At 52.1% G+C, this 25290-nt stretch overlaps 11 protein-coding genes across 11 annotated transcripts; 7 read left to right on the plus strand and 4 right to left on the minus strand.

Annotated features, from left to right (window-relative positions):
• Positions 1 to 381: 381 nt before the first annotated feature.
• N7474_009080 (uncharacterized protein) lies at positions 382 to 4134 on the minus strand (the record flags this gene model as incomplete). The annotated part of the gene is made up of 3 exons (XM_057200490.1): positions 382 to 3540; positions 3591 to 3745; positions 3807 to 4134. 3 exons carry the CDS (start codon positions 4132 to 4134, stop codon positions 382 to 384), a joined length of 3642 nt encoding a protein of 1213 aa, XP_057048477.1.
• A 1265-nt stretch (positions 4135 to 5399) lies between these two features.
• Positions 5400 to 7430, plus strand: N7474_009081 (uncharacterized protein; the record flags this gene model as incomplete). Its single annotated transcript, XM_057200491.1, has 3 exons — positions 5400 to 6201; positions 6255 to 7123; positions 7185 to 7430. The coding sequence occupies 3 exons, from the start codon at positions 5400 to 5402 to the stop codon at positions 7428 to 7430; spliced, it is 1917 nt and encodes a 638-aa protein (XP_057048478.1).
• A 1058-nt stretch (positions 7431 to 8488) lies between these two features.
• N7474_009082 (aegerolysin family protein) lies at positions 8489 to 8955 on the minus strand (the record flags this gene model as incomplete). The annotated part of the gene is made up of 2 exons (XM_057200492.1): positions 8489 to 8816; positions 8876 to 8955. 2 exons carry the CDS (start codon positions 8953 to 8955, stop codon positions 8489 to 8491), a joined length of 408 nt encoding a protein of 135 aa, XP_057048479.1.
• A 1854-nt stretch (positions 8956 to 10809) lies between these two features.
• Positions 10810 to 11979, plus strand: N7474_009083 (uncharacterized protein; the record flags this gene model as incomplete). Its single annotated transcript, XM_057200493.1, has 3 exons — positions 10810 to 11012; positions 11072 to 11159; positions 11212 to 11979. The coding sequence occupies 3 exons, from the start codon at positions 10810 to 10812 to the stop codon at positions 11977 to 11979; spliced, it is 1059 nt and encodes a 352-aa protein (XP_057048480.1).
• Positions 11980 to 12643: 664 nt separating this feature from the next.
• On the minus strand, positions 12644 to 14321 carry N7474_009084 (C2H2-type zinc finger protein; the record flags this gene model as incomplete). Its single annotated transcript, XM_057200494.1, has 2 exons — positions 12644 to 14187; positions 14240 to 14321. 2 exons carry the CDS (start codon positions 14319 to 14321, stop codon positions 12644 to 12646), a joined length of 1626 nt encoding a protein of 541 aa, XP_057048481.1.
• A 239-nt stretch (positions 14322 to 14560) lies between these two features.
• On the plus strand, positions 14561 to 15244 carry N7474_009085 (DNA-directed RNA polymerase core subunit RPO26; the record flags this gene model as incomplete). The annotated part of the gene is made up of 4 exons (XM_057200495.1): positions 14561 to 14598; positions 14692 to 14976; positions 15038 to 15157; positions 15211 to 15244. The coding sequence occupies 4 exons, from the start codon at positions 14561 to 14563 to the stop codon at positions 15242 to 15244; spliced, it is 477 nt and encodes a 158-aa protein (XP_057048482.1).
• A 403-nt stretch (positions 15245 to 15647) lies between these two features.
• Positions 15648 to 17049, plus strand: N7474_009086 (MCT family MFS transporter; the record flags this gene model as incomplete). Its single annotated transcript, XM_057200496.1, has 2 exons — positions 15648 to 15847; positions 15921 to 17049. Coding segments are annotated over 2 exons (1329 nt in total), but the record flags the coding sequence as incomplete, so codon positions are not given.
• Positions 17050 to 17338: 289 nt separating this feature from the next.
• On the minus strand, positions 17339 to 18031 carry N7474_009087 (peptide alpha-N-acetyltransferase complex B subunit NAT3; the record flags this gene model as incomplete). The annotated part of the gene is made up of 3 exons (XM_057200497.1): positions 17339 to 17510; positions 17565 to 17796; positions 17863 to 18031. The coding sequence occupies 3 exons, from the start codon at positions 18029 to 18031 to the stop codon at positions 17339 to 17341; spliced, it is 573 nt and encodes a 190-aa protein (XP_057048484.1).
• Positions 18032 to 18372: 341 nt separating this feature from the next.
• On the plus strand, positions 18373 to 19643 carry N7474_009088 (uncharacterized protein; the record flags this gene model as incomplete). The annotated part of the gene is made up of 2 exons (XM_057200498.1): positions 18373 to 19013; positions 19067 to 19643. 2 exons carry the CDS (start codon positions 18373 to 18375, stop codon positions 19641 to 19643), a joined length of 1218 nt encoding a protein of 405 aa, XP_057048485.1.
• Positions 19644 to 20263: 620 nt separating this feature from the next.
• Positions 20264 to 20548, plus strand: N7474_009089 (uncharacterized protein; the record flags this gene model as incomplete). Its single annotated transcript, XM_057200499.1, has 1 exon — positions 20264 to 20548. The coding sequence occupies one exon, from the start codon at positions 20264 to 20266 to the stop codon at positions 20546 to 20548; it is 285 nt and encodes a 94-aa protein (XP_057048486.1).
• An 836-nt stretch (positions 20549 to 21384) lies between these two features.
• On the plus strand, positions 21385 to 22485 carry N7474_009090 (zinc-dependent alcohol dehydrogenase family protein; the record flags this gene model as incomplete). Its single annotated transcript, XM_057200500.1, has 2 exons — positions 21385 to 22339; positions 22394 to 22485. 2 exons carry the CDS (start codon positions 21385 to 21387, stop codon positions 22483 to 22485), a joined length of 1047 nt encoding a protein of 348 aa, XP_057048487.1.
• Positions 22486 to 25290: the final 2805 nt, after the last annotated feature.

Below are 25290 nucleotides of genomic sequence, written 5' to 3' on the forward strand. Positions count from 1 at the left end.
CATGTTTTTTAAACAAAATTGTATTCACTACATCGGCGAGGATCCATCTAAAGCGACAGGAAAACACGACAGAAGCAAAAAGCTGATGAGATCCGTATGTAAAGCAGCATCTTCAAAAAAGGGACCATCGCGCCAGACCGATTCTGTAACTCCGTTCTGATGCGCGATGCAGAAAAGACAAGAAGTAAGGAAAGGGTTTATGTGAATGAGCGCCAGAAAAGAGGACACAAGACAAGGACAGCTGAGTGTGATATCTAGGTCTAAAGCGATGAGGATATGTATGCAGCAGCAACGATATGACAAAGCGAAGAAGATATAGACGAGCAAGGATGGAGAATGATTTGACAGTTGAAGAAAGGAATGGACAGGGAGAAGAGCAGTTCACGAATGCATTGTGTGAGGATTGTTGTAGTACCCAGGATGCTGGGACGCGTAGGTTTGGCTTTGCTGGTAGGATGGCGGAGTGTTTGGTGCCTGGCCAGTGGGCTGAAGCTGTCCGTACCAAGATCGACGTCGGGGCTCGTCGGGGCGGGCCATTGGGAGCAGATTATCCATGGTGCGGCTGGCAGTGGGGAGGTTGTACAGGCTCTCCTGAGGCGCGCGCGGGCCATACATCGAGCCGGCTTGTGGTGGCTGTCCCATGTATGGCTGCTGCGGGTATGACTGTTGTTGCTGGAACGACTGCTGCTGCTGGTAGGGCGGTTGCTGTTGCATCATCTGCTGCTGGCGCTGAGCGATGGCGTGCTGAACCATCTGGTTGGACATGCCCTCCTTCAAAGCGCGCTTTTCTCGTTCACGGGCGTCAATGGCGGACACCAGACCTGACGTGTTTGGCTGTGGTCTCCGATTGTCGTTGGACATATTGAAGAACGAGGACCCAGTCATGCGCGCCACATGCTCTTGTTCACGAGCGGAAAGATGCGAAGACATCTCATTATGATTGTAGTTCATCATATTGTTGGCACCGCGAGAGGAAGGCCGGTAGTTTGCGTCCCGATACGACGTCATCTGTGAGTTCGGACGAGCCTGCTGTGTCCAGTCACCCGATGCCGGCCGTTGCAGGGGCGGCGTTTTCGACGGCGAACGGTAATGCCCATGCATTGGAGGAGCGGGCGCTGCGCGTTGCTGCACATACTGCTCTGGCGTGAGGCCGCCTCCGGGAGTAACAGGGCGGCCAGTGGCCATACCAGGTTGCCAAAGCATGCTCCGACGATACTCATCCTGATTTGGAGAACGGGACTGCGCGCGGGTAGGGTCCATGGGCTGTGTAGGCACAGAAAGTTTGTACATCTCCGTGCCATCCGAGTCCTTCCTTTGGTGCACTGGCTTCCGCGTAGTTTCTGGGTGTCCAGTTGTGGGCATGTAGGTCAGCGTTGGCCCGAAATCCACCGTAGGGATATCCGGGTTTGAAGTTGGGTTTGAGGTTGCAGCCTGCTCCCGAGTGTAACGAGCATCACCAATAACGAAGTCTTGGTTGGTCGGCCCCGTGCCCACCGTCTTCATAACACCCATACGAGGCCGGGTGGACTTGGTTGACTTCTTGCTGTACACGGAGTCGTGGGTGCTTGCATAGTCGGGCGTTGTTGTGGACTCGTCATCATAGACGCTTTCTTCCTCGTCCATTTCGGGTGACACTGGCGACTGGACTGAATGGAGTGGAGGCGCAACCCGATTGAGTGCATCTTCATCCAGGGTGTACCGAAGTTCCTCCATGCTTGGCTCCCCTCCAGGTGACTGCGGCGCCTGCGGGAACAGTTGTCGTTGGGGAAGTGGCTTCCGTTTAACAGGCACGGTTGGGTCGATCTGGGGCCCACGAGGAGACGGACGAGGAGACGGGGTACTAGCAGTGGTCGAAGTGCCTTCACGATGTTCCGGAACCCGTGGCGGTTGTACCGGGACCGCAAGGTTAATTCCTTCGTCGCTAGAAGAATGTGCAAGGGAGCGATTTGATGGAGCAGTAAGCTGGGAAGCATAGCCACTTTCAAGACCCTTCTCTTGCGGGTATTGACCATCCTTGGATTGAGGCCTGGACTGGGACCGCTGGTCTGCCCAAGCCACAGCACCTTCATCCACAGCAGCTCCAGCGATCCCCATCTTCCCCGCCTGTGCAAGTTGGGAGAGGGTGGCATGGGACATGCGGTTGTTGGCCTTTCTCATCTCTGAAGACGGCCGCGGTCGGTTGGACGGCACATCTCCCGGGCCATGTGAGAAGGCGGGCGGGTTTGAGACTGGAGCGGGCGGCGTGGGTAGGTCGCGGGCCGTAGAGAACTGTTGGGCATCTGGAAGCTCGAGATGCCCTTCACCTTCAGAACTGGTACGCTCAGCAATAGTAGCCACAGTGGGTCTCTCCTGCCCCATTAGTTCGACAGCTGACGATGACGAGTGGGGAGAATTGTCAACCATATATCCGGGCCTTAGACCGGGACCTGCCTGGAAACTGGTATCAGAGTGGCCTCTATTATGATACGCCGGAGGCACAAGGCCGCCCCTGGGCACCTGAGAAATAACGGCTTCGGTAGACTTGTTGAATTCGGGTTTTCCGGTGGAAGGGCCTAGCGGCCGGCCAGGGAATTCACCAGTCGGGGTATCACTGTTTCGGACAGGAGGAAGGCTGGAGCGATAGCGAGGTCTTTGACTGGTGACACTGTTGGTGCGACTCCTGCCAGTTGAGATCCGTTTCTGGGTTGCCTCCTTAAGCTGTTTCCGCCAATCCGCTTCAGTCCAATCCTGACTACCCGGAGCCTGAAGGAGGTTGGAGATATCCAAAATGTCCAAATAACCATAGCGGCGTTGCTTGGGGAAGGCGAACATGATGCTCTTGATGTGGTTCGTGTCCGCCACCAGCCGCGTGGGACGGCCATAGAGGTTGAAAGTGTCAAAGGTTGCGAAGAGGAACCGAAGCATCATCTCGAAGCCAGACACGGCTGGATGCACTTCCGGCATGACAAAAACAAATCCCTCCGCCGAGGTTTGGTTCTTCCCGTGGGTGGTAATCCGTCCCTCCAGCTTCACCAAGGTCGACTGTTCGATCAAAGCCTGCGACTGCGGGTAGATAGCGTAGGCCGAGTACACGCTCGTCACCGTTGCAATGGGGGTCACTTTTTTGGTCTTCTTCGAATCATAGAACTTGATATTTCCGGTGATCGGCATTGTTAGGCGGTCATAGGCCGATTTCTTCATAGCCTTTCGCGCCTTCTGTAATTCCTTCTCGTCCGGTGGAGTGACCACAAACCAGCATCGCCTCCACGGGGTTCCCGCCCCAAATCGCACCCGCGCCCAATCTTCATACTTGAACCGACATGGCAGCAGAATGGAATTGATCCCCGGCAGGTTTTTTCCCCTCGCCGCAATGAGAGACCCGGTATATGCTTCGTACAGGGAGGTGTGTTCGAACATCGCGAGGCGGATCGCTCCCGTCCACTGGGTTAAGGAATGGAACGAGTTGAAATGAAGCAGGTATCGATTTTGGCCGGCCGAGCACAGACTGAGCACATTCTTCAACGGTGCAACCGCTCCGTTGCGAATCGGAAGGGTCTCAATCTAGCGCGCGAGGGTTAATCGTGGGCAGAAGACCAGGGCTGCTCACTTACCATTTTGATCGACGCATCGGTCAGATTAATGAAGGTCGGAGGCACCTCTTCGCCGCCTGCTGCGTCCAGCGCTGCGGCATCCCACAGCGATAGCACGGTGCCCACGAGTTGCGCGTAGCATTCCAACCACTGGCGATCGGCACATGGCCGGCCATCTGTGCTGGGTCAGCCGCCCACTTTCCCCGCAACTGCGCGACCGGGGAGATAAAAACTTACGAGAATCGAGGTCATTCAGTTTCAAGAAATATCCTTCATGGTAGACCTTATTCGTGTGGGTGTTGATGTACGAAAAGATCGGGGCCAGCTCGGCCGGGGTACTGTCGTCTTGTTGCATCAGCGGCGGGTTGCGCGAGAAGACCATGGAGGCGGGTCGTGAGCCGGATCCGTCCCCTCTGGAAGAAGCGCCCACCGGCGACAAGTCGGACGGTGGCGAAGGCGTGTCGGGTGATGGAGTCGCCCACCTTGGTGGCGTCTGGGAGGGTGTTGCAGAGTTGGATTTCCTGCTGTCTCGGTCGGAATCACTCTTGGGCCCAAAGGTGGACATGAAGGAGAAGACTGGTAGAAATGCAAGGGACTCCAGGTCAGCCCAAATGAACTAGTCCCATTCCCGGATGATCCGGGGCCGATCAACATTATTATTCAACTTACCACGCGAGCGACCCATGACGACCGAATGTGAGGTGTCACCAGCCAGGCAAAGAGCTATCGACTGCGACGCGCCTGCGCGATACCTTGTGCGAATCCAATGCAAAACGGTGGCGAGAATGAGTTGGGTCCAGGGAGTGGGTAGTAGGATTTTGTAAGGAAACCGGTGCAGCGCCGGGGTGAGAGGTGAGACGAGAGTTGTTGAGAATAAGTAAAACGAGAGATGGAAGGGAGGAGAGAGAGAGAAAGAGAAAAGAGGTGAGAACCGGTAAGATTGGGGAGAGAAATTGGGTTCAAGGAGTGTGGATGTGGATGACGTGCGGAAGTGGGACGGACGGACAATGCCTGGAGTTATGGGCTGTTGCTTTTTGAAGCTAGTCACTAGAGGAAGCAAGAAGAAGAAATAATCTGGTCGCAGGATGGTCTCGGCAGGACTAGCCTTGCCGCTGCAGCAATAATGGGCATGGCAGCCGGCAAAAGTCGCAGCTGGTATGCCAGGGCTGGCGTCACTGGGCCTCCACTTTATAATTAGATTAGATGTCTTACTTTGACACAGATAGCCGGTAGTTAGTTGCAGAGGTTCACTAGAGTAAGCAATTAGTGAGAGTATCAGGGCCAGGATCCGGACTTGGTTAATAGACTCTCCTCGTCACCGCGTTAGAGTAGACGAATTCCCCTATTATGCTAATGGTTATTTACTCTTCTCTTCATCCAGACTCGCCACGGCTTATCGCCAACCACACCGCCGGAAGTGGTCCACGTACTCTCTCCCGCCACGCTAACCACACTAACCACACTCCGCCTCACTAGGCACATCCTGCACTGCCGTTGAGAGGCCGATTCCCGAGACCTGTCACTGTTCATTGTTTCCAGTGAGGCAAATGCAGGGTCTACCGGATAAATGAGGACTAATTAGGAAATTATTCCGGGGCATAATTTCATACAATTTCATGATGATTGTCCTAACTTGGATCTCTTGGCTCCGCGGGTATCGCGATCGGGACTACCGTTGGTGCCTCAGGCAGACACCAAACCCTAACCCAGTATACTCCCAGGCAGGAACAACATCTTCAATCCCATTATTCGCTCACCACTTCCCTTGGTTTGTTTCCCGTCTGTTTGTCTCACCCTCTCCCAACCACCCTCGATGCCCTCAGCTCCAACATGGACAGTTCGTCTTCCTCGCAAGACTTCTCCGCAGCAGTCCCTTCCTGGGACGACGGGGATCCTGGCTCCCTGATGCCCTTCAGCTTTTCCCTGAACCATAAATCCACAATCCCAGTACATGCCTCCGAAGCTGATGACGACAATGAGGAAGAGGGCAACGAAGAGGCTAACATGGACGGAACCTCTTCCTCGCTCCCCATCTCGATTCACCCTCTCGATATCACTCGCCCGTGTGACTTCTCCAAAGCGACCCACGAACTTCTCCTGGAATCAGTCGACAATTTCTGGATTGGGTTTGACCTCAGTACGTTCCCGCAGTTCATCGCATCCTGGATCCCACGCCTGCGGCATGCCGCCCTGCCGGGGTCGTACGAGCAGCTTTTGTTGCTGTTGTACGATGACCTCGCCCACTACGTCCAGCTTCAGAAATCAATGGCAGATGGCATTCCAAACTATCTGACCACACATCGGGACCGGGTGCTTTATGAAGACAGGCTGCGTAACGTCGGAAGAGCGTATGAGTGGAGCCATCCGCGCTATCGCAAACCTGCCACGCTGCATGCTAGACGTCCATCATCCCTGACAAGAAAAAATGCTGAGGAATCTCTTTTCTTTGCTGAACTGCGGATGCTAAGAGATCTGGTTGCGCCCGTGCGCGATGCTTCCCTGCCTGTTTATTGGATTACCTTGCGAAAGGATCGAGCTGACGATATGGAACCCGAGTTTGCTGCGTCGCAGGATATCATCGCCAGGTTCAAGATACATTTGCAGGAGTCGCTCTATGACCACCATAAGAACTGTAAGTCAAGAAGCTCCGGCGGACTCGAATGATTAATCTCTAACGCAGTCCAGACACCATCCACTGCACGAGGTCTTCTACAGCTGACCCTCGCAAAGATCTTAGCCTCAAGCAGTTTCGTCTGGACACCTGCAAGGGAACACTGCTCTGGGAGAAATATCCCCCAGACCCGATGCACTTCACCGATTTCCACCAGCATTACCGAGACCACCTCCTCCAGACAGATCCCTTCGCTGCCCAAGAGGCCGGGTTCCTGCCTCCTATCAGTACACCCCCGCCTACCGTCAAGGTTGCCTACCAACCAGGTGTTGATCTAGGAGATCGCTGGGCTCCAGTTACCTACGAGTCGAAGATCCTGACGCTGTTGGTGCGAACTGCACAGTGGTTGGCACTGGCCCGTGGCCTCCCCGCCGTGCATCTTTTTTATGATGTGACTCGCCTCTTCACCATATACGGAGTTGACGTTGCCAATGCTACCCAGATCGGCTTTTGCAATCTTATGGCCAGCCTGCGTTTTCCTCGGGACGCGCATGTTCAGCCTCCTGCACGCCCTCCGCTAACTCCATCGGGTGGAATACACAATCCAGAGTATTTCAGAGATCTTGAAGCTGCCAACCGTGCCATGGTGCAGGCCCTCATTAATGAAGATACTTTGCTAGGAAGGGATGATGACGCTATCTCTTGGGACTTCCCTCATCAAACTTTGGCTTGGAGTGCCGATGGCTGTGAAAGGAAACTGGTGCTGAAAAGACCTTTCCAGCGTTGCCGATTTAACCCTGTCCACGTTGTGGATACCGAATGGGAGGATTTCATTGCTGCCCACCTTGAAAAGGGTCAGCCCGAGGAAGACGAGGATTTTGACAATTTGGACGGAGGAGTCCCGATCGTAGGTTTCTCGATAGCCGCCAATCATTACTCTGAAGTAAGTTGATTCTTTAGCATTATTGCCAGTAGCTGACACCCTTCGTTCTGATATGTTTTAGGTTGACTATGAGAGCAGCCCTAAAACTCCCGATTACCATTCCGCAGTGACATCCCCTATCATCATCCCCTCCTCTGTAAAGGCTTCTACCCCCGCCGCGCCTCCTAATTTGGATCCCATCCTCGAAGACGAGGAGCTTTCCGCCTGGCTCGACGCTAATTCAGGCTCGCCTACTTTCTCTCGCAGCTACCACGCTCTTCATTTGACGAATAGCTGTCCCTCGGCTGGTCCGCGCACTGACAACTGAGACCAGTTTTCTTGTTCCTTAGCTACTGCATCCCGTCGGCCTTTTCATACGGTACGATATGATACAATGGAGAGCACGGCCGATGCAAACAAGATGTGTCGAGAGTCGGGATCGGGATCGTACAGTGCCAGTAAGCTGCTGCGGCCAGTCCTTTTCATTTCTACATTCTGCAGTTTTTCTTTTTGTCTTTAGGCTGAACATACTCCTGGGGCTTATTCAAAGGTACCTGCATATCCATGGTGTTTCTTCTCCTTATTGTGTTGATTTATCGGTTTCCAGAATTTCCATTCTTTTTTACAAGTGACCTCCTTTAATTAACGGAGCTACTCTTTTTAACACGTCGTTTCTAGGGTAACTGATCATACTGTGAGATATAGTCCTAGGTCATGCCCACCTTCAGATTCAGTCTCACCTACTGGTCTACTAATCCCTCTCAAGCATGTGTCGATTTGCCCTCCAAAATTTGTTGATTCGTTTTAATACCTTCTATTATCAATTACAAAATGCACAAGACAAAGCAAAATATAGCATGAAGGATGTAACCAACTTCCTATATAGTTCTCTTATTCGCATTCTTCCAGGCCTTCACTTTCAGATAATAAGGTAATCGTGTATGTTGAGGATCATCTATTTCATAACACGCGTATCATCTGCCTTTGTGCACTTGTCTCTCTCCTCCCAGCGCCAATCTCCCGAATTTCTCCTTCTTCTCTGCCGAGTCGCCAATATATCCTGGCAACTTGTCGAGAACGTCGATTCTGTGTCTGACTTCCGCCCAATCAACAACGGCACTTTGTCGGCGGCGGCAGTGTATAGTCTCATCGCAGCATTCTTTTTATTCTACAAGCTAAAACAAGTATAGTAAGGGGCTGTGCGAAGACAGGGGTGATTCTGACAACCCTCTAAACATAACGTTGACTGCCTACACTTATTTCTTTTGACAGAGTTCAGCCAATCCTGACAGTCAGGTTGCGAGCCTCTTCGTCGAACTTGGGAAGTTGGACTCGAACCAAGTGTTTCATTAACAGATCAGTGAAGGACCGTACAATATCAAAATATCAAGTCTGCTTAATAGTTACAGGGATCGTTCCCATTGCCCCAGACTTACTCCAGTTGCCAACGTCAACCGTGTACCTTGTATCCTGATTCGTTTTCTCGAATTGATTCCCTTTTCCGGGCTGCGTAGAGGCTCTCCAGGCTAGAGAGCAAATTCTGGCATCCGTTATATCGTCAATAAGATCGATGCTTCCTTCAGCCTCGCCCACGGATTCCGTATCTCCACAAATACAGATAGACCGTCTACCTCCGTTATGGCGAATAACCATGTCATCGACATCGTCGGAGGTTAGAATATCGCTTTGGTCACCTTCTCTGTAGAACTGGCCGCTGTTCAAGCCTTAGAATCCACACGTTTTTAAGAAGGAGGAGGAGGAGGAGGGAAATACCTCGCAAGAGCCGCATTTTCAATACGGATGTCGTACTTCAAGTCATCTTCGATTTGAATCTCGAACGATTGTTCGGCCATGTTGGGTCGATAGACTGTTTGAATCCGGGGAAATACTTTGCAGGATGTAGATAATGGAGAATGCGTTAACATTCAGAGAAGCGCATTTCAGGCTGGGGGATAAGCACTACATAACAATAGGCGACATGATATCTAAGTTTGTGTATGACAGCTATTCGGTCCTTTAACCATGGGACGAAGTGTTCATGATATATAACGGCGATCATAGCGGACCATAATAGTGACGTCATACGGTCTCGTGTGGGATGTTTGCGTGCGCAAGCTTTCCAGTGACAGAGATGTAGTATTAGTCCTCTTCGGAAAGTATGAATCACTCTGTAATACTCTATACACTTTGTAGTTTTGTTCTCACATCCGATATGTACATATATTATTATTAATCGAACTATCCCGTGACCAAAGGCGGGCACTTAAGCTTTAGGGTGATTTCGGCTAGAGAAGCTTGGCGGGGGTGTTTACAAGCCAGTAGTTCGCCCCTAGCCTCTCATCCTTTCTATTGTGCACACACCCTTTCTCGCAAGATCGCGCGACTGACAAGCGGCGACCGCCTGATTATCCGCTGGGCTAGACCAACTTGACTGCTAGCCTTGAGTACGGCTGAACGGAGGAAGCCCTGTTCTCCACACCGTGTGGATGTATGTAATAGATTTACGACATGAGAGGATGATATTGCAAGGGTGAACGGTGCTTGTTGTCGCAGACACACCGGATGATGCTCGAGTATTCCTTGGTCGGCTCTCTCAGTAAGTGGTGAACTCTCAGGTAGTGGGCCGACAGGGGCCCGTAACCGCTATGCTCGGAATGGCTCTTTTGCCAAAAACATTTGCACGATTCCTTAGGGCAGGTGACCGAGGATTTCCTGCCTGACTGCAAAATCCAGCCACATTGTATCGGTATGCAGACTGCACTACAGACTAGCAAGTTACACGAGACGGTTTTGTTGTTTTGAGGAGGGGGGGATGCTTGGGAGTGCGAAATGCTACCTTAGGTATTCTTCCCATGTTCAAGGGTCTCCTCGTACCTTTAGCTTTTTTGGCTGCGCGGTCTGGAAACATCGCATCCAATGAACGGCGACAGGCAAGGGCATCTTCCAACTGTATCAGTTCGTGCACCGGAAGATCGCATCGCCATTGGCTGCAGGTGTTTGAGTTCGACTTCTGGGTGATTTTTGCCGGTCATAGGGTTATAGAAAGTCAGGAAATTGGCACTCATAAAAAGCTAACAGGAGTGGTAGACTGTCTCACTCGGGCTTAGATGCATATTAGGTGCTATTTGGTCATTTCTGGTGCTTTAGCTAAGTATGTATCATATCACTTCGGTGTACTTACCACAGACAAACAACTAGGGAAGTTACTTTAACGGGTGATTGGTTAGACATCCCAATTGAGACAAGGGGGATGTCATGTGTAGGTCTCTAATATTCAAGCATTGACATGCCTGGCCAGTACGTTAGTTGCAATTAGCTCAATATATTTTAAGTACTTGTCATTGGAACTGACAGTACATTCTTCAGAAAAACATAGTCCGGTCACAGAATGGTCTAGGTCGTTCAGACCATCTATCAAGGCCGTATTTATATGGCAGACAGGCGGTGAATTGTCGCAGCGAAAGTGGACCTGAAATTCCACATCGGCGCCAATTTCCATAATAGACAGCGGCGGTCAGCAGGGTAAGCACGAGAATGCAGTAGATGGATCACATTGGTACATTACCAGGAGGAGAATTTACCCTGACAATATGAAATAGCCCATAACATCCTCTCTAGCCTTGTTTTGAATCACTACCTTCCTCTAGACCTTTGATAAGCCTAACTGCTCTTGCTAACCACACTTGATATTAATTTGCTTGTGCATCATGCTGTTTCGCTGGAGCCTCCTTAGCTTGGCATTGCCGACAACTATCCTTGCAACCTCTCTCGACACCAGAGGTTCGGGTGACGTTGCAAGTCTCAAATGTCTTGTGATTGAGATCGTGGTGGATCTGCTGCGCGACAGTCCCACGGCTACCCAATTTTGCGAATCCTTGCTTGCTCCTACAACAACAACCACGACTACGTAGTGCGTGAACCCCAAGAAAGAGTATGGAGAGCGAACCAAAGCAGGCTGACAGATTCCAGTACCAAAACACACTCTAGCTGTGCTTACACGAATTCAGCGCATCAGACGATGGTCGATGCCCAATCGAACATCGGTGCGGCTGCCCAGGTACGCCTTCCTACTCGTGATATGAAATCATGGGCACGGCTAATTTCCCTAGATTACTGCGGCACCTGAAATCTTGCCAACACCCGCGGCGTTGCTGCCGTATCCTAGTTCCGAAATTAGCGAAGCTTGTAAATGCCTTAGCATCCCGTCGTCCGACCTAACAACCCGCACCTCGACGAAGACGGCTACATCCACGACCACACTCTGCCCGGTTCCCACGACCTGTGGGAACGAGGGTGTCCAATGGGCATATTACCAAGACAGTACAATTCAGTACAACAGTGTTGTATGCAGCGGTCGCCCCTATACCTGGGATCCGACGGATATTAAGAGCAAGAATCCTCCCTACACGAGTACAACTTCGTATATCTTCCTAGAGAGCGACGGTAGTACATATATCTCGATCTACGGTTCCACTACAGAATTCGAGACACAATACATCGCTCTCAACCACCGCGGGTACATATACGCCGAAGTCTCCGGCGACTACACGTTTACCTCTCCGGGAGTGGATGATATTATTTTCTTCTGGAGCGGTCCCAAGGCCGTTTCAGGATGGACTGAATCTAACGCCGATGCAACCAATTACTACTGTGGGCCAGGAGCATCATTCAACATGCCGCTTCTCTCGGGGCAGTACTATCCATTCCGTATTGTGTATGCCAATGCGGAGACCAATTCCTTCGAGAACATTACTATCACTGCCCCTGACGGTACAGTCATCCTCGGCGCGACCTCCCCGGCGTCGCCATACATAGTGCAGTATTCCTGTGATGGCACTTCGGCTCCGCCATTTCCGGCTTTTGGAGATGAGTCCTAAATGAGATTTGTTTGCACACGGGGATCGATCGATTTGATTTCGGTACGCAGGTGCAAAGAGAGGCCCGTGTTTAGTCTTGTCACAGTTGTGACATTTAATAATCGTGATAGTGATTGCCTTGGTTAACTTTAAGTCAAAAAAAAAAAAAAAAAAAAAAAAAAGGGTTTGACTTCTGACCACTGTTAGACAGTAGCATGGGACGGGACGGACTACTATGGCCCCTCCTATAGGATAACTAGCCTCCTGTCGACACCTTTATTGGCCTGACTCAGGCCAATAAAGGCCAATTATGCCTAATTTCCCGACATAAATCTTAGCTTACTTATTGCAATCTACTCTGCTTTGGTCCCAACACTGACAGTTATCGCATTTTTACCCCCTTACTATGTAATTATAGAATATGCTTTTGTTATAGACCTTCCAACACTTGTTCTCCACTCCCCGTGGTCGCATGTACTAAGAATGCCTGCAAGCTACACATATCCACAAAGCGCCTCGACGACAATATCAAATCCTCTCGTTTTGGTACATTATTGGTCGTGATGAGTCTTGTCCACTATCAAGGACCTAGCCTTAATACTTATTCACTCTTCATTAAAGTAAACCATGTCGAAAACAAAGAGAAAATTTCATGCAACCTTGCATTAACAACAATGCCAGCGAGCTACATCAAATGATAAGCTAGAACAGGGTCAATCAGCGCCGTCTCATCGACATAGTCGGGTATCATAGAATCAAAGTCTCCATCCGCATCCCCCAGAAAAGCATCCTGCATCATCGAATCGGAACCATCCTGAACACCAGGTCCAGGCATCTGCATATTGAATGGCATATCATCACCAGAATTATCAAGTCCCAGGCCATAAATCCCTAGTGAATTCCCTCCCGGCCCGCTCTCATCCGCCAGTAGGGCCCGCTGCATGAACAGACCCTGGACGTCGTCCTCGGAGCAGCCATGTTTCGAGCTCATGTGCACCCACAGGTCATAATCGCGATGGAAGCGGTACTCACACTCATCATAGAAACAGGCAATATGTCGTCCCGTTTCTTCGGCGTAGCCCTGCCCCGTCAGGGCTGCGAGTGTGGACATTTGGTGACTGCCTCCGGGCGTAGTGTTCGAGCCATTTGCCAGACCGAGTCGCTGGCGCCGCTCGGCCTTGGCGTTCGGGTACCCCAGATGCGATGTGCGGACATGTTCCTCGAGAGCGAGCTTGCTGCCGTATCGTTTCCCGCATCCGAGCCCATCCCACCCTTCCACTTTCTTTGAGGTGGAGAGATCTGTCTCACCGCAGGCAAACCGTTTCTCGCCTTCGTGCACAGTCCGGATGTGCACGGTCAGATTCCCCTTCTTGGTGAAGCTGCGCCCGCACCCGGGAACGGTGCAATCGAAGATTTGTCTCTCTTCGAGACTGACGTCACCGTGCGCAACCTCGAGGTGACGACGGAGTTCGCGAGATGTCGCACAGATGACCGGGCAATTGGGACATTTTGGTGGGTGAACTGTACGGATGTGTTCTTGGAGGAGAGCATAGCTGGGGAATGTGACTGCGCTATCATCCGTGCGCTGGTCGGAGCACTCGGCACAGCTGAATCGTTTGTCGGTGTGGAGTCTGCTCTGGTGCGCACGCAGATGTCCTGCCGTGTCGAATGCCATGGGGCACTGTTTCCCTGTGTGGGGGTCCACGTGCGGACAGGGGAATGGTTTCTGTTTCAGATGCACTGTCGTGACGTGTTTCTGAAGCGTGGAATGCTTCCGGAACGTCTCGTTGCAAGGTGCATATTCGGTGCACCGGTATTTGTCTCTTCCATCGTGCGCAGCCAAATGGCGTCGCAGCCGTGAACCAGTCACGAAGCTCTTATCGCAACCTGGTCGATCACAGACATAGTCGCGGACGCCGGTGTGGGCGCTCTTGACGTGGTGGTTGAGATGTGATGCCCGCAGAAAAGTTTTGTCACAGTCCTCAAATGTGCATTGGAAGAGTCGTTCGTTGTTGTGCGATCGCAGATGTTCTTGAAGTCGGGCCGGCCGGTTGAACGCCTTGGTGCAGCCGTCGAACGGGCAGCGGTGTGTTTTCAGCTCGGACGGGTATCGGGCGGAGGTGGTTGAGAAGGGCGTTGCAGGTGTTTCGTTGAGGTCATCGCTTGCTATACTTGGTGTCCCCGAGCCTGAATACTGGGCATCGGAATGGGTTTCCTCGTAGATCGGGTCTGGAATGACGGGGTCAGCAGCGGGTGGTGGTTGAAAGGCACTGATTCTTACCCGAGCCATCCAGCACGGTCTGTCTCTGGATCCGCTTAGGATCTGGCGTGTCTGCCGTGGAAGCCTTGCGCTTCGGGGCCATGGCACCCTTCGATTGATCAAGTCGTCAGATCAGTCGTCAGTGTTGCAGGCCAAAAAATGAAATATTTTGCCGGTTGTCTAGGCGGTGAGTCCCAAAGCGGGCTAGCGCCAGCAGTTTTTCCTTCGCGCTTTCCGCTTCGCTCGATCAATTCTCAGCCAGTCCGTCGCATCTGCTCGTTCCCTCGGCGTTACGATTGTTCCTTGATCTCTCCGTCTTGCTTGCACACCGGATCACTCACGATGTCTGACTACGGCGGTGACCACGAGGGCGAGGACAAGTAAGACCCCCCGCCGTCGCTGGAAGAGCTTTACTTGCTTTGCGCGCTTTCCTCCAGCGCTCCGTGAATATGGGCTAATTTTCTACCATCCAGCCTCGACTACGAGCCCCATGAAGAGGTTTTCGATGACCTCGAGCCGGAAGATTTCCTCGACCAGGAAGGCCTCGAGGGCGAGGAGGGCGCCGAGGGCGACTCATACCACCCCGTCAACGGTGACGACCAAGTCGTGGTCTCGGGCGACCCTAATGCTGGCTACTCGGGAAAAGTGATGGAACAGTCCCGTGAGAAGAAGGTGCCCAATGACCAGCGCACGACTACGCCGTACCTGACCAAGTACGAGCGAGCGCGCGTCCTGGGCACTCGGGCTCTGCAGATCAGGTGTGTTGCGACTGGGACTTCAATTGAGGCTAGGAATAATGGATTGCTCACTATGGTGTAGCATGAATGCCCCCGTGCTCGTCGACCTCGAGGGCGAAACCGACCCCCTGCAGATTGCCCTGAAGGAATTGAACCAGAAGAAGATCCCGCTGATTGTGCGGCGATATCTGCCGGATGGATGGTAAGAATGCCGGTTATCTCTTACGCCGACCGGGACTAACTGAGATTGTCTAGGTACGAGGACTGGACGTGCGAAGAGCTGTTGTAGTCAGTTCTGTCGGTCTTGGGGGTTCGAGTCAATATCAGCATAGCGTTTGGAGTTTCTGGGAGTCTGCCGCAGTCATGGCTTCAAGGCCATAGACGAGAAAATTAACAAATATATCCGTTATGGTTAAGAGTCGTTAGGGGCCACCAATGCCAGTAAGCAAGTAGTCTAGTTCGGGGTTGGCCGATCTCTGGATAACCGGCACGCTCTCGGCACTAAGAACCGTCCGAATGCCGCCAACCACGACTACTTGGTAGGACATCCTCCGTACACTGCAACCTGCCCTGGTCGATTTCTCACAGCTTGGGTGGATCGGTCCCCGCAACAGGGTGCTTTATAATCAATTTACCCGGCAGATTTTTATTATCTCCAGAGTGGTTCGCTGCTTTTTCTCTTCTACCACAGCAAAAGCCGCGTGTCTGGTACTCGCCAACGGGAGGCAATGGGCTCGACGAATCTGGAAACAGAGCAAACCACGGTGCTCGCCGATGTTGCCAATCCCACGGCCTCTCCGCCCGCGGAGAAGGAGCCCGAGCCGAGCTATGACACCGGTATCATGGCCTGGCTGCAGGTAGTGGGCTCATTCTTTCTGTTCTTCAACTCGTGGTATGTTGGGTCTTCTACCAAAGAAAGAAAGAGGAAAAAAATCCAAGGAAATATGCTGATCCATATCGCACAGGGGCGTGATCAACACGTGGGGTGCTTATCAGACTTACTATGAACAATACTTGCTCGTCGGCACCTCGTCGTCCTCAATCGCCTGGATCGGGTCGCTGCAGTCTTTTCTACTCATGTTAGTCGGTGTCATCACTGGTCCGCTATTCGATCTGGGCTACTTTCGAAGTCTGATCTCCGTCGCCGCCTTCCTGATGCCCTTCGGTCTGATGATGACCAGCATCTCCACCAAATACTGGCAACTCATTCTCGCCCAGGGCGTCTGCGTCGGCTTGGCCGCAGGCTGTCTCTTCGTGCCGTCCGTGGCTCTGCTACCGCAATATTTCCGCCAGAAGCGCGGCTTGGCCAACGGATTGGCGGCGAGTGGCAGCAGTATCGGCGGTGTCGTCTACCCGATCATGTTCAACCAGCTCCAGAAGACAGTCGGCTTTCCCTGGGCAACGCGCGCACTGGGATTTCTGTCCTTCGGTACGATCTGCATCTCGGTGAGCCTGATGCGCCAGCGGTTCAAGCCCAAGGAGAAGCGCAAGCTGTATGAATTCTCGGCTTTCAAGGAGCCCGCCTTTTGTATTTTTGCCGCCGCCATGTTCCTCGGTTTCCTGGGATTCTACAACTTCCTCTTCTACGTGCAGACCTACGCCATTGAGACCGGCATCGTCGGCCCGAATCTGGGCTTTTACCTCCTGTCCATGCTGAACGCCGCGTCGACCTTTGGCCGAATCACGCCCAACTTTGTTGCCGACCACACCGGTCCCATCAACATGCTGTGTCCCGCTGTCACAATCACCGCCGTGTTGGCCTTTGTCTGGATCGGCGTGCATACGGTGGCCGGCATCATCGTGCTGGCCGCGCTGTACGGCTTTTTCTCGGGTGGCTTCGTCTCGTTGCCGCCTGTGGTCATGGCTTATATGACCCCCGACGTCCGCGACCTCGGCACCCGGATGGGCATGGTGTTTGCCATCACTTCTATCGGTCTGCTGATCGGTACTCCGATTGGCGGTGCGATTCTCAGTGACACGAACCAGTTTCTGGGCGTGCAGCTGTTTACGGCGTGTTGTTTGATCGGATCGGCCGGTCTGATGGCCCTTTTGCGTGTCGTGCGCGCCAAGGGCCAGCTTATCGCGAAGGTCTGAGGGTGGAGATACATTTCATGAATATACCCGATGCTTTTCTGTCTACTGCAATGTGCTGTATAGACAAGCGCGGCGCTTTACATATTGCATATCAAAGAGCGGGAAAACGGCGTTCTCTTGCTCAATTTCGGTCATACGGAAACTCAGGACTTGTTTTAAATCTATTTCATCATTGGCATATATCATCAAATGAAGTATCTATAGCTGCAAAGTATGGTCCCATGAACACCATGCGGATTCCCGTGCAATGAACCCAAAAAGGCCCGCCCCGAATATCCCGGGGCCAAAACTATGTGACATCCTCCGGACTCACGAGGAATTCCTCCCCTTTCTCTCGCACATGCTCCAGCTTCTTATCTCGCGCGCACGGCTTGCGCATGTCGAAGGCATCCTCCCCGAACTCAGAGAGCCCTGTCGGATCGTCGCTATAGTAATTGACCACGCGCCGGAAGACGGAGTACCTGTCGGATCATCAATCAATATAATACAATCCAAAGATCCGAGCGGAGACTCACCCCATGCCCTTGTACATATCCACGGCAACCTTATTGCTGGCGCGGACATACAAATCCACAAACCAGGCATTGTTGATATTTGACGCCTGCTCCAGCTGCTCGGTCAGTTTGCGCGCATAGCCGAGTCGTCGCCAGGCTGGAGCAACGGTCAGGACGGTGATGTGTCCGTGCCATGGGGTGTAGTGCTCCGAGTGTTGCATGGAGGGGTGTTGTTCCTCCAGTTTACCCATAACTGAATCTTCCGGTCAGGATATCTCCTTTTATTTTCCATTTGTATAGAGAGAGCAGGTGGCCATACTGTATCCGACAATGCCTTCGCTGCGGTCCTTGACCGAGTTGAAGAGCGACGGCCATCGCATTAGGTAGTTGAGATAGAAGCCCAGGTCATAGTTCTCGGTCAAGGGGTCTAGGTTGGTCAAGTTGAGGGAGAGCACGTCCAATGGGGACGTGCGCTTGATGGAGCTCATGGCGAGCGAGTACAAAGAAAGAAAGAAGGCAAGAAGAATGTGGGGGTCAAGCAGAGCATGGGTGGTTCTGCCGGGCGGTGGTGCCAAGGAAGATCAAGCTGTTCCTTGACATGTTCGTTGCGAGTGTTTGTTCAGGCCGTGTCTGTTTGAGACATCATTATTATTCCGGTCGTGGGTTGTGTCTGGTCATTTATTCTTGTCTGCTCGGATACCCCTCCGCCTGAGCGAAGTGACCTGTTCCCTCGCTGTGCCATTCTTGCTTTAGCTGCATTCGCCCTCCGATTCCTTGTACAGATCCGTCCTTCCATCTTTCGAGAGGTTGCAACTCCCATCCACCCACCATGGACGACTCTCCTATCTCGCCGAGCATGGCGGCTACAAACGGATTCGCACCCCGGAGTCCCCAATCCCCCAAGACGCCCCGGCTATCTGCCCCTCCATCTCCGGTCACTCCGCGCCAGACTGCAGCACATCGAGGCTCAGAGGACTTCTCCGTGGTGCAAGGTGGCGGAGGCGGTGGTGGGCTGGGGAATCTGGCAGACGAGCTAGCCGATGCATGGGAACAAGAAGAAGAGGGATACGGATACGCATCGGGTCAGGAGAATGGTCGGACAGGGTCTCACCAGGGCCACAGTGACGGGGAAGATGCATATCTGCAGTCCGTCCGCGATATGCGCACCCGATCCCCATCGGCTGACCTCTCGCCGGAGCGTGCGGCGAGATCAAAGCACCGCTCGGCTCACCTTCGCCAGCATCGACGCCAGGAATCATACTATGACGGCTCAGACTATGGGAATGAATCGGACCTGGACGAGACCTCGGATATTTCGCCCGGCCTCGACAGCCAGATGGCCAGTATCGATAGTCTTGCGCGGCGGGGGATTGAGAACAACGGCAGTGAAAACGACCTTGTCATTCAACGGACGGTAGAAGCCCTCCGGGATCTGGGCGGGCAAAGCGGAATTGAGAACAGTGCCATGAGGTTAGTACGCCATGTTACTCCCCTCCAGAATCATGCCCTAATCGGAATTGCAGACTTATCACGGCACACTCCTCGATTACATCGCATCTCACCCATCAAACCCGCACGCTCCAGTCTCTCATCCACCCACTCCTCTTCTCTCCATTCCCATTACTCTCCGAAGACGCCATCGACGCTCTCATGCCCCTGATCGACGAGGGTCTACTCCCCAACCTGCCGTACCCATTTCCAGATCAGCAACAACAAGCCCGCCAGTCCTCATCCAGACCAGCTACCCCTTCGCAAACCACGACTCTCAACCCACTTGTTTCTCTTCAGGCTCTCATCTCCCAGACAGCAGATATTACCCACTCTCTGCGCAGCCTAAGCGATACCCTCTATGAATCGCGCCAGCTGACTTCAACGGCTTCTCGTCGGCTGCGGTCTGCGCGGGAGCTCGTCGCGGATCTGCGTCGTGAGGAAGAGGGTCGCGAAGAGGGCTCGCGTTGGATCGAGCGCGGCGAGTGGGATCGTCGTCTGAAAGATCGCGAGGCAGGCAAAGTCTGCGGCGACGTCGTCAGTGGCTTTGAGGCCGTGTGTGGTGAGTGGAGGGAGAAGCTGTTCGGCGCCGCCGAAGTCGCTGCTGCTTGAACTCGACTTTTGGACCGTTGGAGGTTTGGACGACCTTGGATATATTCCTTCTCTTGTCACTAATTTCTTTCTTGTTGGATAAACTCATCATTGCGTTTAAGACTAGATTGTTCTGCATTTTTGTCATTCGTTTTGTCCCCCTCTCGCCTTTTGTCAGATATCCCCTTTGCACTCTCTTGTTTATCGTGTTCATATTGCCATTCGCCATCTACTTGCATATGATATGTATAGGTCCTTTGAATATATTTCATCATATACTGTTTATTTTGCCTGCTCTTGGTGTTTTGTTGTCTGCCTCGGGCCCACACTTGTTGTTCTACGTGGCAGACGGTGCCTGCAGTCCCAGCCACGATTGTGTCTGTTTCACTGTCAACGAACCTTCTAGTCCCTGTCCACCACATGCAGCAGAGCTAGTTCCCACGGCCACTCGGTACTGGCCTTCCTCCAGATACCATCTGTCGCACTTACAAAGGTCTACGGCACATCCCACCACACTGGCGGTATTTACGGGACTATGGCCATGGGTTTCCTCTTTATGGGCTCATACTCATTCGGGTGGACCCCCGCTGCTGTATCACTATCCTCCCGAGGTTCTGAACTATCAGATTCGTGCAGCGGGGATGGGTCTCATGAATGCGGTCATGAACGGGCGTGCATTGCTCATGCTGTTTGCTCTGCCTTTTGCGCTGCAGTCTTCTGGTTGGCAGACGTATATGATGAATGCGGCATGGGACGAGCTTGTTGTTGCTTTCATCTACTTTTATTGGGTTGAGACCAAAGGGAAGACTCTCGAAGAGGTTGGCTTCCTTTTTGAAGGGGAGAGACCTGCTCAGGCTTCTGAGCTCAAAAAGGAGGGGTGGCTGTCGAAGAAGTTGAGATTGAGCATGTTAACTGATACCGGGTAGCTTGCTAGGTGTATAGTACTGGAAATGTCACATCATGGGAAATAGCTGAACAGTCCTCGGACTTTCACCTGACATGCTCAAACCAGCGGTGTTTGAGCGCCTCTCCTACGGTGATCATCTTCATAGGATCTAGATTGGTCATCTTGCCTATCAAGTCCCTGAAGTCCGGCTCCACATAATCCCGACACTCGAAAGACCGCTTAGGAGTCGTCTCTCGGGTAGCCGCGATGTCTACTAAGTGTGTGTACAATGGAGTTTCCTTCCTTCTGTGCCCAAGAAACTCTCTAAACTCACCTTTGTCCTAGAATAGGATAAATGCCGCTCAAGGATATACCCTCCGGACTCAGGCTCTTTTAGTTGGTCGTCACCGACGTAGAATACCATCTCATTGAAGATAATGTAAATCATCTGAATGTATAACTAGCTTTCCAAGGTAGAATTTTCAATTGAAACATAGCACAATCGGGATAAGTTTGATTATGATTGTATTGACTAAGCGGTCAGGGGCAGTCTAGATCAACGCTAGTAGTCCGGCAGTGGCGCAAATACCCTAATTGGATCGGCGCAAACCTCTTGGACTCGATTACATACATCTAGGACTGTATCTAGTGATTTTCTCGTGAATATTATTAGTTAATTATATTTGTTTCCTGCAGATTCCAAATTCCGAATTTGGCAGTCAATGACACTACGACACTTGATCTCCCCGCTTAGAGCTGGGGCAGTTGCCACCGAAAATACATATTCACCTGAAACCCCCGATCGCACTGCATCCAATTTTCTTTTGCTGGCGCAGTCCTACGGCAGATACTAAATTGCCTATTGTGTACACCGTAATGGCCATGAAAGCCCTCGTCTACACGGGCCCTGGAACCGTCGAGCTCTTGGACCGCCCAAAGCCTGCCATTCGGGACCCAACGGATGCCGTTGTTCGTCTGTTACACGCTTCCATCTGCGGGACCGACTTGCATATCCTGAAGGGCGACGTGCCCAGTGCACAACCTGGGCGCGTGTTGGGCCATGAGGGCGTTGGCGTCGTGGACCAAATCGGATCCGCCGTGCTTGGCTTACACGTTGGCGATCGGGTAGTAATATCTTGTATGACTTCGTGCGGAGCATGCCGGTTCTGTGCGCGAGGCATCGTTGCCCACTGTGAGACGGGAGGATGGATATTGGGCAATCGAATCGATGGTACACAAGCGGAGTTTGTGCGGATTCCACACGCAACCTTGTCCTTGCACACATTGCCTTCATCCATCCCCCCGCGTGCCGCTGTCGCTATCTCGGATTCCTTTCCTACCGGCTACGAGTGTGGCGTGCTAAGCGCCGGTGTTCAGCCCGGGGGATCGGTGGTAATTGTGGGCGCAGGACCCGTGGGTATAGCAGCGCTGTTGACCGCGCGGCTGCACTCTCCTTCGCTCATTGTCATGGTCGACCTGGACGAGCCGCGGCTAGCGATGGCACGCCGTCTAGGCGCGCATGCCACGGTCAATTCCGCAGCGCCAGACGTCTCGCAGAAACTCCTCGATCTAACCCAAGGCCAGGGCTTCGACTCGGTCATCGAAGCTGTCGGGATCCCCGCCACGTTTGCCTTGTGCCAAGAGCTGGTGGCCGTGGGCGGTGCTATCGCGAATGTGGGTGTACACGGCACTAAAGTCGACCTGCACCTGGAGAGCCTTTGGGATCGGAATATTAGTATCCACATGTCGCTAGTCAATGCTACGACTACCGCCCGGCTACTGCGGCTGGTCGAGTCCGGCACACTAGACATTGGATCGCTGGTAACGCATAGTAGGTGTTGTCGCTCCCGAACAATGCGTGGGAGGAGCTAACAAGACACGATAGATTTCCCCTTTGCCCAAGGGGTCACAGCCTATGAGATCTTTAAAGATGCGTCGGCCCACAAGGCGCTGAAAGTGGCCATCGACTTTGAGTAGGCTTTATTGTATAGCGCTGCACAGAGGCACAAATGCATTTGCCACAAGGTTTGAACCCATGGGTCGTGTCGAGAGCAGCCGGAGGTCCATCCGGAATGCATCTATAGACAGGTAGTTGAATTCTATTATGGATAATAATCCCTCCAGGCCGCGTCTCGCTCGTAACCCATAAAGTATCCCGTTAGTCAAATCCTAAGTCCGCCGTTTACATATGATATCAGCTTCGGCGCTGAGAAGAGGCGTCGGGACAGTATTTGGCATCATCACTCGGGCAGTCTGTTGATTTTTCAAGTCCTCGTCATGGCCTATGCGACTTGAAGCCATAAAAATGACCCCGAGTTGCGAAACCATCAGAAAACTCAGCATTGCGATTTGTAACCAAAGTTGCCCATCTCAGTTCAGGCGCTTCAGCAAATATACCCTGAACTCCGTAGATAGCCTTGGATAATTGCGGCCAATTGTGGTTGGAGATCTTACTATGGGACTTGATTGATCTTCTGCTAGCAGGCGAAAAAGAGCGACTAGACGACTCGGCCATTCCAGCCGATGCAAGAGGGCAATTTCTGGTGGTCAAGGGAGATAAGCGAGAAGATGACAAGAAGAAAAAAGAGGGAAAAAAGAAGCTAGGGCAAGGAGGGAAATATTGCGGGAAGTCCGATGCCTGTTCATTATCGCGTGTGGTGCGGTTATCGTTTCCACAGATCCTTCAATCCGGATCTGTGGGACTATATGGGGTTAGGGCACAATCAAGAATGTATTGGTTAGGCTCTGTCATGTATACTACAGTACAAATATAGGCTTGTGTTAAAGTATATAGAACGAACGAGCATCGAGGCTACCGCGATGCAAATAGAGTAGAATACTTGTTCTAGTAGTTTAATGCGTAGTACGTGTCTCGAAAAATTGGCTTGCACCTAGTTACTCATGGCCTTCTTCCCAACCCTTAACGCCACTCTAACGCCAAGAAGCCAACTGGACATGGTAGATCTTAGAGGACCCTTGCCTCTAATGTAACAGGAGAATTGTAAGGAATTGGGCAACAATATTAGGGCACATGACTCTTGGATCCTCGATGCCCCTCTTTTCCACAACGGTTCTATGTAGATGTAGAGGAAAAGGAGACGGAGATGGCTGTAGAGAAGAAAAACCACATCGAAACAAACCCCCGAAAATCATCATTCACAGCGAGGACAGTGCTCAACGTTACCGTTGTGTGCCATGTGTGTGTGAACCGTTCGCATGTGTATGTTGAAGTGATCCTTTCGACTAAAGGACCGCTTGCAGTTCGGATCAGGACACTTGTACATTTTTGAGGAGATATGCTTAGTCTTGATGTGTCGCATTAGAGATGATTCGCGGGAGAATGGACGGCTGTAGTTGCAGCCTTGCCAGCCGCAGATAAGAGAGCTAGGGCGGTCCCTAACAACGACGGTAAAAGTTAGACGTTAAGACATTAGATAACAAAGTAGGACATAGCTTCAAGAACATACTCGGCGTTTGTTACTTGGAATTGACTAGGCCACGTTTGCCCCTCAGTAGTACTAGTGTTTTTGACCCTGCTGGCCGGCAGCTGCTCTATGGAGTTCAAAGTAAAAAGAACTGACGGCATGTTGTTGACCGCCGGTGGACTATCGCGGTTTGCTTTTCGTGAACCCTCGGTGTGACTTGTCAGGGCGGGGAAAGGATTCATAAAGCTGTTGTCCATTAAGGTACTAGGACCTTGAGCCAGTGGGGAAAGGGTTATGGTGCTTGGACCCAATATCTCTGGCGGTGGTTGAATATATTCGTTGTGTAGGTTATCGTCCAGCGATAAAAATGCATTCTCAGGTATGAACAAAGAAGTATCATTCGCAGCAACAGCGGAGTTATGCATAGAAGATCTGGGGTCCTGGTCGAGCTCGTCAGGCCAAAAATCCATAGCACTCGAGCTTAAATTGTTCGAAGACGAAGACATCGTCAGACAATTTGGTGAGACAAGTAGCTCCTTCGTTATAGAAGTAGAGAGATTGTAGAAGATAACGTTGATGGTGCTACAACTCATCATTTTTGGGAGCGAAATACCTCCTTATATATTTTGAACTTTGATAGCAGGACAAATGTAGATGCCACCCTTCCAGAGAGGTACCTGTGCAGATGCATCAATTCTCCCTCTTTCGCACCGACAAACCAGTGAGTGGCCAATGAGATGACAGGTCGTAGGGTTACCGTAGTTGGGCTGTGGCGTTTGGTGTCGGGGCCACGGGGTAAATACGGTATTCAGGGCTCGGGATTGGTTCCGGGCCCGTGGCGCTGCCGCATCAGACCCTATTATGACCGAGCGAGCACTGATCCCCTGCTCGACTAGTTTCCATGATCCTGTTGCGCCCCCTGGGAAATGTGGCAACGGCACTGGGGCCTCTTTAGACGATTTCCGCGCACGCTGACAGCAGAATGTGCTCTTTTCTTTTCTGACGGTAGAAAAATTTCTGCCCCATCTTTGCCATAGGCTGCTTACGAGGCGGTTTTTCAGTGATTTCAACAGAAACTCCGTTTCCCATTGTTTGGCGTTGCTGCCCATGCGTACAATTAGGGGACCTCTTCCAACACCTCCACAACGGAAAATGAAGGACGCTCTGCTCAACTCAGTTCCTTCCAGTCAGAGGCAGAGAGGGTAGGTGTTTGGCGTCGCGCGATCTCAGAGTGTTCACACTCACAAGCGCTCTCGATTCGACGATTCTCGTGACAATATTGCGCTGAACCCATTGACTGTTGACTCCTATGTAGCCTTCTGAATGGCTAAGCTACTGGGTACAAAAAAAAAAAAAA

The sequence above is a fragment of the Penicillium riverlandense genome (genome assembly GCF_028828495.1).
Source record: "Penicillium riverlandense strain IBT 135883 chromosome Unknown utg000008l_segment0_segment0, whole genome shotgun sequence".
In the NCBI taxonomy this organism is placed as follows: Eukaryota; Fungi; Ascomycota; class Eurotiomycetes; order Eurotiales; family Aspergillaceae; genus Penicillium; species Penicillium riverlandense.